This window comes from Maniola jurtina, chromosome 16 (genome assembly GCF_905333055.1).
Source record: "Maniola jurtina chromosome 16, ilManJurt1.1, whole genome shotgun sequence".
In the NCBI taxonomy this organism is placed as follows: Eukaryota; Metazoa; Arthropoda; class Insecta; order Lepidoptera; family Nymphalidae; genus Maniola; species Maniola jurtina.
The window spans coordinates 13,024,986-13,039,840 of record NC_060044.1 but is presented as its reverse complement, the minus strand read 5'-3'; the positions used below and the strand labels follow the sequence as shown (position 1 = coordinate 13,039,840).

At 38.0% G+C, this 14,855-nt stretch overlaps 1 protein-coding gene across 2 annotated transcripts in view; it reads left to right on the top strand.

Annotated features, from left to right (window-relative positions):
* LOC123873225 (neuroglobin-like) overlaps positions 1 to 14,855 on the top strand; it is an 87,527-nt gene that overhangs the window by 36,599 nt on the left and 36,073 nt on the right. For both annotated transcript variants that reach the window (XM_045917966.1, XM_045917965.1), the window contains exon 2: positions 13,297 to 14,204. In XM_045917966.1, coding sequence (XP_045773922.1) covers positions 14,014 to 14,204 — 191 coding nt within the window. In that variant the 5' untranslated portion in view covers positions 13,297 to 14,013. The remainder of the gene's footprint in view (positions 1 to 13,296; positions 14,205 to 14,855) is intronic.

Sequence of the window (14,855 nt, the reverse complement as noted above, 5' to 3'; positions counted from 1 at the left end):
CAGAGAAACGCATGGACCATGAAAAGGTAGCAAGATTTGTAACAGTATTTTAGACCTATTTTTATATTACCTGAGAGGCAAACAATAAATAAATGTAGATACGTCATACGGATAAATCCCACACAGATTCCTGCGGTTTCAGAGCGAAAATTCCGGCATTTTTCGTTTGTTGTGCTTGTGAATCACACCTTGATTGAAAACGCACCTCGCCGGAGAATTTCCCATCTTTCATTCTTCCACCGTAACGAAGTGGAAATTCTTTCAGCATCACGCGTATACAGTTTTAGTTTGGTAAACCTTTATATTATACATTCTGATTCGGATTTAGGTTTTTAAAAATTTCGTGGGAGTTATTTGAATTTTCAGGTTAAAAAGAAGCTGTTCAGTGTTCATGGATTAGGCTGAAAACCAGTGTATATGCTGTTTCGTGCTGAAAATGTCAAAAAATCTGAAATAATTATACCTAGTTAATGCAGGTTTATGTACCTATATTTTACAGGAAAATAAAACCAATGCATTAACTAGCACAGTTTTTCTATACTAACAATAAACCTATACAAATACAGATTTCTCAAGATTAAAAAAAACGGTGCTTAAAAGCTTCAAACCACTGTTTCATAAAAACATTATAATTTTATTAAAGAAACAAAAATATTAAAGCTGCCATTAGTCTTGGTCTTTTTTGACATTCTATTTATGCAGATTGGAAAACTTTGGAATGTAGAGTAGTTCATAGTTCGTTTAATACTTGAAAGTGCAAAGTTGATTTGAATCCGAAGCATCAACTTTGTTTCCAAACAATCCATCATTCCTTTTTCCTCCCTAACTTTCATAACATCAAAGCGAAATGCAATTTGTTACGGTAGTTTCCGATTGATTGAATAAAAATAATGCAGATGGCGGAAAGTAGGAGTGAGTCTATTTACCCGACTACCGCACAGTAAAGTAGCTTTGTATCAAAGACAAGCGGTAGCTACTAGGTACTTACATTACGCTGGAACAGCTTCTTACCCCTGTACCAAGTTTAAGTTCAAACGTGCAGAGTACTGCAGCCATTTAAGGGATGGCTCTGCCAAGAACCTACTTGATGCATTGGATTTGGTGGATCATCGTGATAGAAGACTCATTGGTGACGAAGCACCGATCAATTCTAAACTTCAAAGTTCGGAACATCGGCGCAAAAATGCCTGAACTGAACGGATCGGGCTGAAAGACGTGGATATGACGTAGATATCCGGTAAGAAAGGATTTTTGTAAATTATATCCCCAAAGGGGATAAAACAGGTTTTTGAAATTTGTGTAATCCACGCGGACGAAGTCGCGGCCATATACTAGTTAATCTATAAGTGAATGTGCGAAGAAGAGATAACTTGCATTATCGGAGCAATGCGAGCGGAAGCAAAAAGTTTGGTAGGCCTGTCAGGCTATCACAGATGTATGACTTTGTATCTAAATACATATATAAAAGGAAAAGGTGACTAACTGACTGACTGACTGATCTATCAACGCACAACTCAAACTACTGGACGGATCGGGCTGAAATTCGACAGGTAGATAGCTAGACGTAGACGTCCGATAAGAAGGAATTTTTGAAAATTATATCCCCAAAGGGGATAAAACAGGTTTTTGAAATTTGTGTAACCCTCGTGGACGAAGTCGCGGGCATATACTAGTTAATCTATAAGATGAATGTGCAAAGAAGAGATAACTTGTATCAAAGCAACAGCGTTGTGAGGAGCACGTATGGAATAACTTCCTCACTTCCGAGTGATTGATGAGTCTAGTTCCGAAGTCAAAGGAACAATGCGAGCGGAAGCAAAAAGTTGGGTAGGCTTATCGCAGATGTATGACTTTGTATTACATTAATAAAAAGTTTCCTTTTGCCCATTTATATTACTATCCCGACCCAAAAAGAGGGGTGTTATAAGTTTGACGTGTATATCTGTGTATCTATCTATGGCATCGTAGCTCCTAAATTAATGAACCTTTAATTTAGTTTTTTTGTTTGAAAGGTGGCTTGATCGAGTGTTCTTAGCTATAATCCAAAAAAATCGGTTCAGCCGTTTGAAAGTTATCAGCTCTTTTCTAGATACTGTAACCTTAACTCGGGGGTGTTATAATTTTTTAATTTACACTTGTTACCTATAAGTAATTTCTCGCTGTTTAGTTTATTAGATTCAGAGCTGGAACTGCCAGTGTATCTTGCGCCTTACACGGTACTTTGCAGATGGAGCAACTTCAGTTGAAGAAACTAAGAAACTATAAGTGAACTTTTTGAAAGTTTCCTTTAAAAGTTTCCAGCTGCTACAGCCAAATAGCCCGGTTTCCGGTTGCCGCAATTTTATGGCAATCTGTGAGCAACTTTGGTAGCTGAGTTGCTCAATCTACGAACAGTGTGACGATAGATATCGACGAAGCGCACTTGTTCTCATTTCATTATCGTCAAAAATAGCCGTGTAAAAAATCACTTCGATCCATTGCTTTGTTGCGACGTGATTAAAGGACAAACCATCTAACAATCACACTTTTGTATTTATAATATGGGTAGTGACTAGATGATGCCTGCGGTTTCGTTTTAGTGGATTAAGGTTTTTTAACAATTGCGTGGGAACTCTTTCATCTTCCGAAACAAAAAGTAGCTTATGTCTGTCAGTTTGTCCCAGAAGAAGTGTAGTCAAAACTGATCAACGGTCAGGACATGGAAAACCTAGCAGACAGACAAACACACTTTTTATAATATTAGTGTAGATAAAGAAAAACTGGAAAATCACTTAGATTTTTACCTGAAAAGTCATCATTTGAACCATTCTATTTTTGGAATTAATTCCAATACGGAATCCAAATTTAGCAAGGTAATGGAATCGAGTAAAATAGGGCTATTCGAGTGAATTTATTGTGCCAATATGTGGGGAGGAGTGTCGGTGATGGCTCATTAGGGCGATTGAAACCACTCCATTCAATTGTGTGGTTAGTGCACGATGTACTGTATTAATGTAATTCTAATTATTTATATTTGATATAAGTATTTAGAATTACTTATATTTATTTATATCAATACATAGATGATGCCCGCGACTTCATCCGCGTGGATTTAGGGTTTTTGAAAATCCCGTAGGAACTCTGATTTTCTGGGAGAATAATTTGCCTGTATCAATTTCCGGGATTGAAGCTATCACTATAGCAAATTTCATATAAATCGGTTAAACGGATAGGCCTTTAAGAATCCCGTGGGAACTCTTTGATTTTCCGCGATAAAAAGTAGTCTATGCCCTTCCTCGGGATGTAAGCTAATTCTTTACATCGAAATCAGTTAAACTGTTAAGCCGTGAAAAGCTATAGCAGTCAGACAGATACACTTTCGCATTATGGATATAGATATGTATTCGTCATACAACGTTATCATCATGATCAACTCCTCGCGGGCTCACTATTGAGCACGGGTCTTTTTTTTTTAATTTACAGACTAGCGCTTGGCTGCAATCAGACCTGCTGGCAAGTAAATGCAGCCTAAGATGGAGCGCGCTTCCCTAGAAGTTGCCTATTCACTCTTGACTTTAAGGTGATATTAAAAGTGGAAGGGAAAACTGATGCCGGAAGGGCGTTCCATATTTAAGCGGTTCGAATTAGAAACGAGGAAGCAAGGCCTCCTCTCAGGATGAGAAGGGGTAGCCAAAGTCTACCACGCTGGTCAAGTGCGTATTGGCAGAGGCATCATATAGTGAAACATTATTTTGATTCGAAAGACGAGCATATGGAAATGATTCTAGAGAGCAATCTTCGGCCCCGTCTTGTCCCTTGGGGCTCGGATTTGCCGTGATTTTATCGCCTGTGTCGTAAAGGGGGTGCTTGGAGCGCCATAATATCCTAATGTGGGTACAAATGGCTCTATACCGTGCTACTTCGCAGCTGGTACCTTATAAGTACTTATTACTAGCTTTATTCGCGTGCAAACCACTATTTTACCCCTTTAGTGCTTGAATTTTCAAAGATACTTGCTTAGCGGATGTCTACGTCATTATCTTCATGCTTTTCAGAGGACGATCCGTCCAGTAGTTTGAGCAGTGCCTTGATAGAGTCAGCTTTTCCTTTTATATATTTAAATTTCCTCTAGAACAAGTACCTATTTAAATGATTATTATAGATTTATTTATTTTTGAAAATAAAGCTCTTAATCTCGAAGAAAATCTTGAAAATGCTATATCACTCTTTCTTGCCCCAATTTATCTTTTATCTTTATCTTTATTTTACCTAATTTTCATTAGGTAATTGACTGGAATACGTAACCAACAAGCCTACATTTATTTGTGCGTCACAGGAAGGAAAAATTTCACAGTCAATCAGCCATGATATTTTGGAGAACAATTTAGATTGTATTTATTTCAACGCCTACGTAAGATAACACTACGCAGACGTTGAAATAAATAACCTATTTATACTGCAAAGCTTACTTTTATACAAATCCTAGAATTTGGTTGAGTAACCTGAAAAGTGCTCGGATATAAATAAAATGACCTTCTAGGACCTAGGTGCAGTGGTGGACTATGTAGGTGATGTAGGTACAAGATTTTTTTAATTTACATGGTGGCCATTTTGAATTTTTAATAATTTATGCATAGTTATGGTGGTCATAGAAATACACGCTCTGAAAATTTCAACTTTCTTCCTATTATCTACGGTTCATGAGTTACAACTCGCTGACAGACCGACGGACGAACAACGGTGGCTTAGTAATAGGGCCCTACAATAGCAATACAAAAGCAACTATATTAGATAACATTATAACAAGTGTAAATTAAAAATTTATAACACCCCCGACGATCCAAAGTATTTGAGTTTTCCAAAACATCATTTTCAAATAAATAATTATGTATTTAGGCAACGTCCATCTTGACAGCTTGACATTTGTCAATTGACATAATATTATGAACCTAACGGTTATCTAACCTTCTTTTCTACACGAAAACTAGAAAAGAGCTGATAACTCTTAAACGGCTGAACCAATTTTTTTATATTATAGCTAAGAACACTCTCGATCAAGCCACCTTTCAAACAAAAAAAACTAAATTAAAATCGGTTCATTCGTTTAGGCGCTACGATGCCACAGACAGATACACAGATACACAGATACACAGATACACAGATACACCGATACACAGATACACAGATACACAGACACACAGATACACAGATACACACGTCAAACTTATAACACCCCTCTTTTTGGGTCGGGGGTTAAAAACACTTCGCTCTCAGTAAAACCGTAAGCTACGCCCTTGTTTATTGATATAATTGATTGCCCAATATAAACACGTCACAAGAAAGTTATGGCTTTTATAAAACGCTATATTTCACATGTTTCTTGATACAAATGGTTTATATTATGGTAAGTTTGTTAAATTTACTACTCATTGGCTTCAAAGAATGGAGTTATCGACAGTTTTTACCACCCCACGTCCTATTTAATGTATTTAGGAGTACCAAGGACTAGGACTAGGTGTTCAGGTCGTCGGGTTTCAGTGCTATTTAACTTTATCTTATTAATTTTACGGAAAAAATCCACAGTCGTATATGGGCTTTAAAGTAAATCACACTAATATTATAAAGGCGAAAGTTTGTGTACGTATGTATGTGTGTGTGTATGTTTGTTACTCCTTCACGCAAAAAGTACTAGACGGATTTGGTTGAAATTTGGAATAGAGATAGATAATATCCTGGATTAGCACATAGGCTACTTTTTATCTCGGAAAATCAAAGGTTCCCTCGGGATTTTGAATAACCAAAACCCCCGCGGGTGAAGTCGCGGGAATCGGCTAGTCTAAATATATAAAAGGAAAAACTGACTGACCGACCGACTGTTCTTTCAACGCATACATGATTTTGAAAGAGCCACTCCTAGATTAATGGTATTTGCTTATTGTGAGAACGCACAGCTCAAACTACTGGACGGATTGGGCAGAATGGCTTTAGGTGCATATAACCATTAGGTATGATGTAGACATCCGCTAAGAAAGGTTTTATGAAAATTCAACCCCTAAGGCGGTAAAATAGGAATTTCGAAATTTGTGTAGTCCATGTCGATGAAGCCGCGGGCGTAAGCTAATAATTAATTAATAAATATTTTAGGAAAGATTTTGTTCAGAAATATACCTACTATTCCATTTGGGAGAATTGTTTCCTTTGTTTTGTTAATGCTCGGAAGTGGATTAATTATACGAACCTATTACGAAAGCAAGATCTCCGCTACACACCACTGCTCTCGAGATCTATTGTTTCAATTTATTTAGGTAAGAACTGCTTTTAAGAATTTCCGATAAAGTAAAGAATTGTCGCGGAAAAAATAATAATTAATTCATTGTTGAGATAGGTAAGAATTTCTGCTTTTATAAGCAATTGTCGTGGAATAAAGAATTAATTCTTGAGATTCGTGGAGATTACAGCTGGCTCTTCTCAATAGAACCTGCTTTCTGAACCGGTGGTTGAGCCACTGTAGCATCCACAGACGTTAAGAGGCAGTCACTACATCGCAACACTGTATCGATTCTGCGTCGCGTTTGTATTGATGCTGTCTAGGCTGTATCGTTGTCTTTTTAACCCCCGACCCAAAAAGAGGGGTGTTATAAGTTTGACGTGTGTATCTGTGAATCTGTGTATCTGTCTGTGGCATCGTAGCGCCTAAACGAATGAACCGATTTTAATTTAATTTTTTTTGTTTGAAAGGTGGCTTGATCGAGAGTGTTTTTAGCTATCATCCAAGAAAATCTGTTCAGCCATTTGAAAGTTATCAGCTTTTTTCTAGTAACTGTAACCTTCACTTGTTGGGGGTGTTATAAATTTTTAATTTACACTTGTTACGACTGTATCGCTACTGAATTGCTGCAAAAAGCCGCTAACTTCCTTTTATGTAACTATCTACAGCCCCAAAGTAGGTAACAACATTCAAACTACAGTTATTTTGATCACGGCACTTCGAGGGGTGCCCAGTGAAATGGACGTCTGAGAGGAAACGGTTAAGTGTGAATAGGTGCAATTTATTTCTGTAACGCCTACGCGATACGTCCCAGATATTACACGAGAAATTAGTGCTGAATACTACATAGGTATGGCTAGTTGAACTTTCAAAATAAAAACAAGGCAAGAGAGTTTGAAATCGAAGTTTTTTGCTTGCTCTTTTTAGTAAAAACTGTTTTCAGTAGTTCTGCCAATTCAAGTTTTCGTGTACAAATGATATATATTTCATTTCAAGAAGTTTTAATAGTCCATAAGACGCAAGCGTTGAACACGATCAATGTCTCAAGCCCTTTTAGAAATCGGGTGATAGATGGTCCACTGCAGGAATGTCTTATGTAGGGATTTCTACGCATCACGGCCTTACACGTCGTCTATCCATCTAATGGTATAGATACACACACAGCATTTTTCAATACGAGGTCGCCATTCTACCACTTTTGGACCCAACGTCTATTGCTTTTTCTAACAATGTACCCTGTCCATTGCCACTTCAGCTTCACAACCCGTTGAACCAAATTTCCTGTACCTGAAAGTATTCTGTGCCTGTACCCAGCAACCAGGTGACGGTTGGAACACTGTGGGGTTTTACTCGATTAGAATACCTTAAAATTATAAGAACATTATCCCCTTAGTAGTAGTAGTTAACCCTTGACTGCGATCTCACCTGGTGCTAAGTGATGATGCAGTCTAAGATGAAGCGGGCTAAGCGTAACGGGCGGGCGTAAGCGGGGCGGGCATGGCCTTGCATGCTAGTAGGACAGTTAACCACGGCCAAAGTCTCCCACCAGATCAGACCAGGGACAATTTAGAAGTTATAAATTCTGAAATTTCTCGTGCCAGGAATCGAATCCGGAACCTATATGACCACAGCGTTACCATTGCGCCAGGTAGGTCGTTAATAATGTGTGATGGATTTCCACACAATAAAAAAAGGTTAGGTTATTTTGATCGCGGCTCGTCGAGGGGTGCTCAGTGAAATGGACGGCTAAGGGAAAACGGTTAGGTGCGAATAGGTGCGATTTATTTCCGTAACTCCTACCCCCTCCGCCCAGGGTGGAGCAACCGGACATTACAGAGGAAATCAGTGATGAATAATAACGGCTAGTTGAACTTTCAAAACAAAACAAGGCAACAGAGGTTTAGTCCGAAGTAGTAGGATAAATACTGAGGTATGTAAGTAGTAAGTACTACTAGATCGTAAAACTGAGGCACTATCCATCATCATCCATGGACGTCCACTGTTGAACATAGGTCTTCCCTAAATAGCGCCACCACACTCGGTCCTCAGCCTTCCTCATCCAGCCACTTCTCGCCAGCCGCTTTATATCGCCGTCGGTCCATCGTGCTGGAGGGCATCCCACACTACGCTTGCTAGTACGCAGTCTTCACTTAAGGACTTTACGGCTCCAACGGCCATCGCCTCCATCCAACAAACGAACACACTTTTGCATTTGTAATATGGAGTGCTGGGTAGTGAAATGTACATAGAGCTTAATCCGAAAAACTTCATCCCTATTCCATCCCATTCCATCATCCTGAACGCGTCCACTGCTGGACATAGGAGTTTCCAAGAGCGCGCCAAACACCTTCTCCTTCCTCATCCACTCGCTCCCTGCCATCTTTTTCTGCGGTCCAGTGGGCTGGAGGTCATCCTACACTATACTTACCGGTACGCGGTCTTCACTCCAGGACACTTCTGCCCCGTCCCTATTCAGACCCTTCGAAAACATAAAATATTGCCGTGAAATATGATTACGGCGGCCGGCCGGTCGTTTGAGCGAAATTTTTATTTCACCGTTCGAAACGAGCGCAAATTTAATTGGTGTCTCGTTGACAAGGGTGCAGAAATAGCTCGCGACAACGCTTTACACCCTCACACGCTTATTTATCGGGTGAAACGCCCTATTTTTTTACTTTATTCACTGCCAATAATCTTTTAATCGCTTTTGCCAGAGCTCGTTTGACATTACATGCTTGCTCCAACAAGAAATATGAAAATTCGTAAGGGAACAAATTGTTAGCAATCAGAATAACGACTTCAAAAATCCGATCAAGTGCGAGTCCAACTCGCGCACGTAGGGTTCGGAAGAGTGTCTTTTTTTATTCAGATACAAGTTGGACCTTGACTACAATCTCACCTGGTGATAAGTGATGATCCAGTCTAAGATGGAAGGGGCTTAACTTGAAAGGGGTATGGCTGTTTGCATTAAACCCATACTCTTTTGGTTTCTACACGGCATTATACCGGTACGCTAAATTGCTTAGCGGCACAGTTTTGCCAGTAGAGTGGCAACTAGCCACGGACGAAACCTCCCACCAGACCAGATCAGAAATTTAGAAATCATAAAATTCCAAATCCCTGTCGGAAATCGAACCCGGGACCACCCACTAATAAAAATTATAATTTGAAGTATGCCACATTGTCGCATATAGTCTCCTCCGGCGTAAAACAGTCTTTAGACAATGGCGTGACCTTTGCTCTTTTAGTAGGTAAGTACCTAGTCTTTGAAATTAAACAGTAAAAAAGTTATCTTTGTTCGAGGGTATAACAGGAAAACTTCCCGAAACTTTGGCCCTTACCAGTTGTTGAAGCGACGGACAGACAAATTAATCTTGCTAATCAAGTCCCCAGCGACTTGTCCCCAATCAAGTTTTATTTGCATAGATTAAACTGTAGTAGTTTTCGTGGTTAACTCAATTTACTTTCAGGTTTTGTAGGAAAAGGAAGGATTTTGATAAAATGCTTCTACTAGTAAATAAATAATAATAAATAAAAAGCCTTTTATTTCTCATATTCCTTAATTAGTTACATAGTAGATTAGTTTTGTTAGTTATTACATTTCCCTTTATTTCCTAAGTTAGTATGGTTAGTAAGTGAACAATTTTTGCTAAGGAACATGAGCTCCTTCGCGGGTAAAGGCCTCCCCCAACCTCTTCCACTTCTCCCTGTCCTTGCCCAGATACAGCTTCTACAAGTATACTATACAAATAATATTCAGCCTATATGTATCCACTATATATATGTATATATATGCTGGACATATGCCTTTTCAAGAGCGCGCCACCAAATAAGGTCTTCTGTCTTCTTCGCTCACCCGCTTCCCGCCACCTTTTTCAGATCATAGGGTCCAGCGGGTCGTCCTATACACTGTACGTACCGGTACGCAGTCTCACTCCAGAAAACGTCGGTCCGCTCTGTCTGTTTTTAAGACCGCGTAACTTTGAAACCGAATATTTTAACAGAAATCTGGAAAACCACAGACATAGATATTAGTTTCTAGAATATGTCTGCAAAAGGACCATGGGCAATTTTGTATGGACCCCGTCCCCACCCTCCAACAGTCACCGGATTTATGTTAATATGTTTATTTGGATTCAAATAGACGTAAACAGTTGGTTTCAGCTTCAAAATCGATGGGGTTCTTAAAATAAATAAATAAAACTTTTTGTTTGAAATTTATTTATTTATTTATTTATTTATTGTCAACCAAAACAGATTACAATAATTACTTTAACTTAATTCTTAAATTGCAACATCTTGACCTTATTGTAATCCTATATGGTCGCACAACATGACTATGGTTTTTTAGGCACGCTTAGTTATTATTTTATATTAATAAATTAAATTAAATTAAATTAATTAATTAAAATTTAATGAATTTATAATGAATTTAATGAAATTGATTTATTTTTGTAATTTTTTGTATATTTTATCGTACAAAAATCATATAACAGAAAAAAATCACTTGATCTTGATCATCAACACCAATTTGTACATTGATATCATCCGCGTTTCTTTGAATTTCTGGACCTAGGACGTCATAGTCTGCGTTTCCGATGCGACCTTGTCGCGTAACATTGCCTAGCTCTTTGCCAGCATCTATGGCACACTGCCATCGTGTTATTGAATACAACCTGGAAAAAGAAGAAAACTCGGGGAGTATTAGAATCTGCCTTCTGAAGCAAGGGTCGCGGAGTCAAATCTCGTAGGGTACAAGTATTTGTGTAATAAATGTGACGTGTTATGTATTAACTACTGTTAATACACGTCATAAAAAGTGAGAATATTATATAAAAAAGATGTTAGTTGTATCGGCGTATTTTGTGAAATATTGGTAGCTAACAAATTCAGGTCAGTTTCAGCTAACGCCTCTTGTAGAATGTGCCGCCTTTGTCGTAAGACAGATCGCGGACATATTATACACGGCCGTCTTGTCCTGTTTCAATAATGCACAGTATCCAATCCAGTTATCACAAAGTCCTTTATCGTGCAACAATGCAGTGACAGGGTCAATAGAAAAGGTATCAATCAGTCCAGTAAACAAGCAGGGGTTGTAGTTATTTAAAGCAAACACTGATGACAATAATGTATAACACGTGAACGTACACTGCAGCGAACTGACTGTGACGAAGGTTCGCGCGACTACCTGCCTGCGCAAGAGCGTGGGTTGGTGAGCGGGGGGAGGGGGTTATTTTGTAGCTGGTTATCTTTATGTGCATGCTCTGCTTGCCGCTGTGCAATAAATAGATAAATGAGTGAGTATTTTGGAATTAGTCATCAATAATACGTCAACGAAATATTTTTTTCAACGTAAGATACCATGAGAACCCCATGCATTTGGGCATCGTCGCCATAGTAAAAAAATATCATCTTGCCTAGATCTATCAATTGCGCTACATTTCATTCTTGTTGATAGGTGGGGACGATTCCGCCCATAGTCCTTTCATGGACTTTGGTTGCTTAGTATTCAAATGAAATCGGAACTACGATTGTATGAAACGAGTGAAAACGAATGACGGAGAGAGCCCTCCTGCAATGCAACAAACATGAATTTATTAACTCCATCCAGAACTATGTTTTAAAAACCAAATTGAAATAATTGTTCATCCAAACAATGCGAAATGACCAACGACTGAAAAATAAACACAGGGAAATAAATCATTGTTATGTTACAAAATCAAACATACCGAAATTAAATTCGCAACTCTTTGGAAAACATGCAAATAAAATGACAATTCCGTTCTGTTGGGAAATGTTCCCTTCCATACAAATCTATCCAACAAAAGTTAATATTACTCGATCACAATAGGTATAATAAGAATCATTCAGCAACACGTCTAAGAGAGGATATACGACTCTCGTCCAATACTATAAGTTCTAGGATTTTATTCCGTAGGAAATTGCAGTTCAATGCACATAGATGACAAAACGTAATCTGTGACTACGGTTACGTAAACGGCGACGAATTAACGTCTCTTTTCTACTCTAATAGCTAGCTCTATTTGCTTACAAACTATCATATTAAATATTTAGTGGACGGTGTATATTATGATTTTCACCATTATTTAGAATATTTTATACTTCAAATAATGAAAAAAAAATCAGTGAAAAGTCACAGACAACTGCTAATATTCATAATATAAATCTAGTCGTGGCTGGAGTGGAATTACTTATTGTCTACATAAACTAAATATTAACTTTACCGCATGGTCAATCTATAGGATACCTGTAGATCATAAACTTCTTTCAAATTCATTTCAGTTACCAAGCAAGTAACGAACAAACAGATTTTATAATATAATTTGTGTGGATATAAGTATTGGATAAAATTCACAAACACGAAGAGCGTTTGTGAATATTATGTGTGTTTTATAAATTTTGTGTAAACCTTTATTTAAACCTTACTGTAATCATTTGCCGACGTTCCGGCTCAACGGAGAAAAGGTTACAAACCTTCCTACATTTTCGTTCTAATGGGCCGGCACTTTGGCAAATGGGGACGTAGTTTATAAGCGCAAAAAGTAACAAGGTCTGCACGCCCCCTTGTTACTTTTTTGGGTTCCGTACCTCAAAAGCAAAAAGGAACCCTGAAAGAGTCTTCGTTGGCCGTCTGTCGTGAATCGTAACTGTCAGTTCAAAGGAATCAAAACCGATATAGGATAATTTCCGTTGACTTAGAATCATGAGATTTGACAGGTAGCAATGTCTTATAGAGTAAAGGAAAAAATCTGAAAACTGTGAATTTGTGGTTTCATCAAGCAAAAAATTAAAGATTTCTGTTCCTGAAATAATAAGTTTACTAAATCACATAAAGATGGTATTGTCATATTATGCTATAACATACTGGTTTGAGATTTCTTGTACGATGGTACGATGTTGGTGCGGAACCCATCGTGTGCGAGTCTGATTCGCATCTGACCGCTTTGTTCGTGTAACGTTGCGACATCGTGATCAGCTAGCCTCGTCCCTCCCAAATCTCATTACTATACAATTTTCTCTTTTCACAGGTAACGCAGACGTCGCCAGATTAGATAAGATAACCGAAGATGTACTCAGTAGGACCGCCGAGACAGTCTTTGTGGAGGCACGAACTGAAATCATGAATGTCTAAATAAATTTACTCGAAACGGAAATTCTTTTAAGGGAAATGAAATTGAGGAAGACTGTGTAAATATTGGTTCGAGATCTTTTTAAAAACTCCTCGGAAGTATTGAAAGTAAAAATATACTTAAGTGTTCAAACAGTGCGGTCGGAAGTTATGAATAAAATTAAAAATAATAATCGAGTTTTTTAAAGATCAATAAGTGATTCGGGAAAAGGCGAATGCAAAAAGTGTCCTCATACAAAAACAAATAAAAGTAACCCAATCAAAACTTTTGGCAAAAGATGGAGGGCTAATTTAATAAAACAAAGCGTAACAAAGTAAGCTAACTAAAATTTTTAATGAAGGAAAATTAAAAACAGTTGAAATAAATAATTAAAGTTAGTGAAAAAGTAAACAGTGACACTCCTAAAAGTTTAAGTGAATGTGAAAAGAAAAATAACAAAAAAATTAAAAGTGACTGCTAAAAATTCAAACGCAGTAGTGAATGAAGAAAATAATAATAATGTCAGTGAAATTATAACAGTAGAAATTACTGTATCATTTTATTAAATTAAAGTTTCAGTGGTAGGAACAGGCAGTGGTGTGAAAGATGTCAATTAAGTGAGTGTGTGGAGTAGCTATGGGGTGTCAGTTGGGGAAGCTGGCCGCTTCCGAGCGCAGGCCCGCCAACCAGGCCAGCCTTGGAGATGGGCCTCCACCAGCCACGGACCCGAGGCTGCCGCTGACAGCCAAGCAGAAGTACTCCATGCTTGCCTCATGGAAGGGCATCTCACGGGCGATGGAGAAGACTGGCATCTGTATGTTTATAAAGTAAGTTTTAAGCTTAAATTAGTACATTCGTTCTTTTTCTGGCGTCATTCACTCCCATAATAAAAATTTCAGAATAGGCTTCACGAAAAAAAAAGATTTCGTGTGCAAGCCCGACTTGCACTTTTTTTTGTTAATATAAATTTTCACAGGATTTTGTGTGAGTGAGTCTCGTAATTCTATGTTTAAAAATCCTTTTCTTTTTAATATTGCTAAAAAAGGACGAAAAATGAATCTTTAAATTTCAGTGTACTCTACAAATTAATCAATAGGCTCACGACTGGCACCTAAAGTCACCAAGGTTTCAGTTCTAAATTAAATAAAGTTTGTTGTCCTTTTCATAAAACATTGTTAAGAAAAAGATGCAAATATTCTGAAATTCAGTCTCAAAATCAGTACCATTGCCTCAGGAATTTTTTGTGCGAAAGGACACAAAAGTACAACAAAGGAAAAATTCCACCTCTAAAAAAATATTATACAGCCACGCTTGTCATTGATTTTCTGCAGGCTGCCGGCTACGGAGTCTCGGTTATGAATAGTAAATAGGTGTTTCACAGAGCCGAGACAGGTCCTTGTGTTCTACAACTGACAACGTAGTTTAGCATATTTTGAGATTGCGGAATACCAAATTATAATGTTCTTGGCGACTTCTTT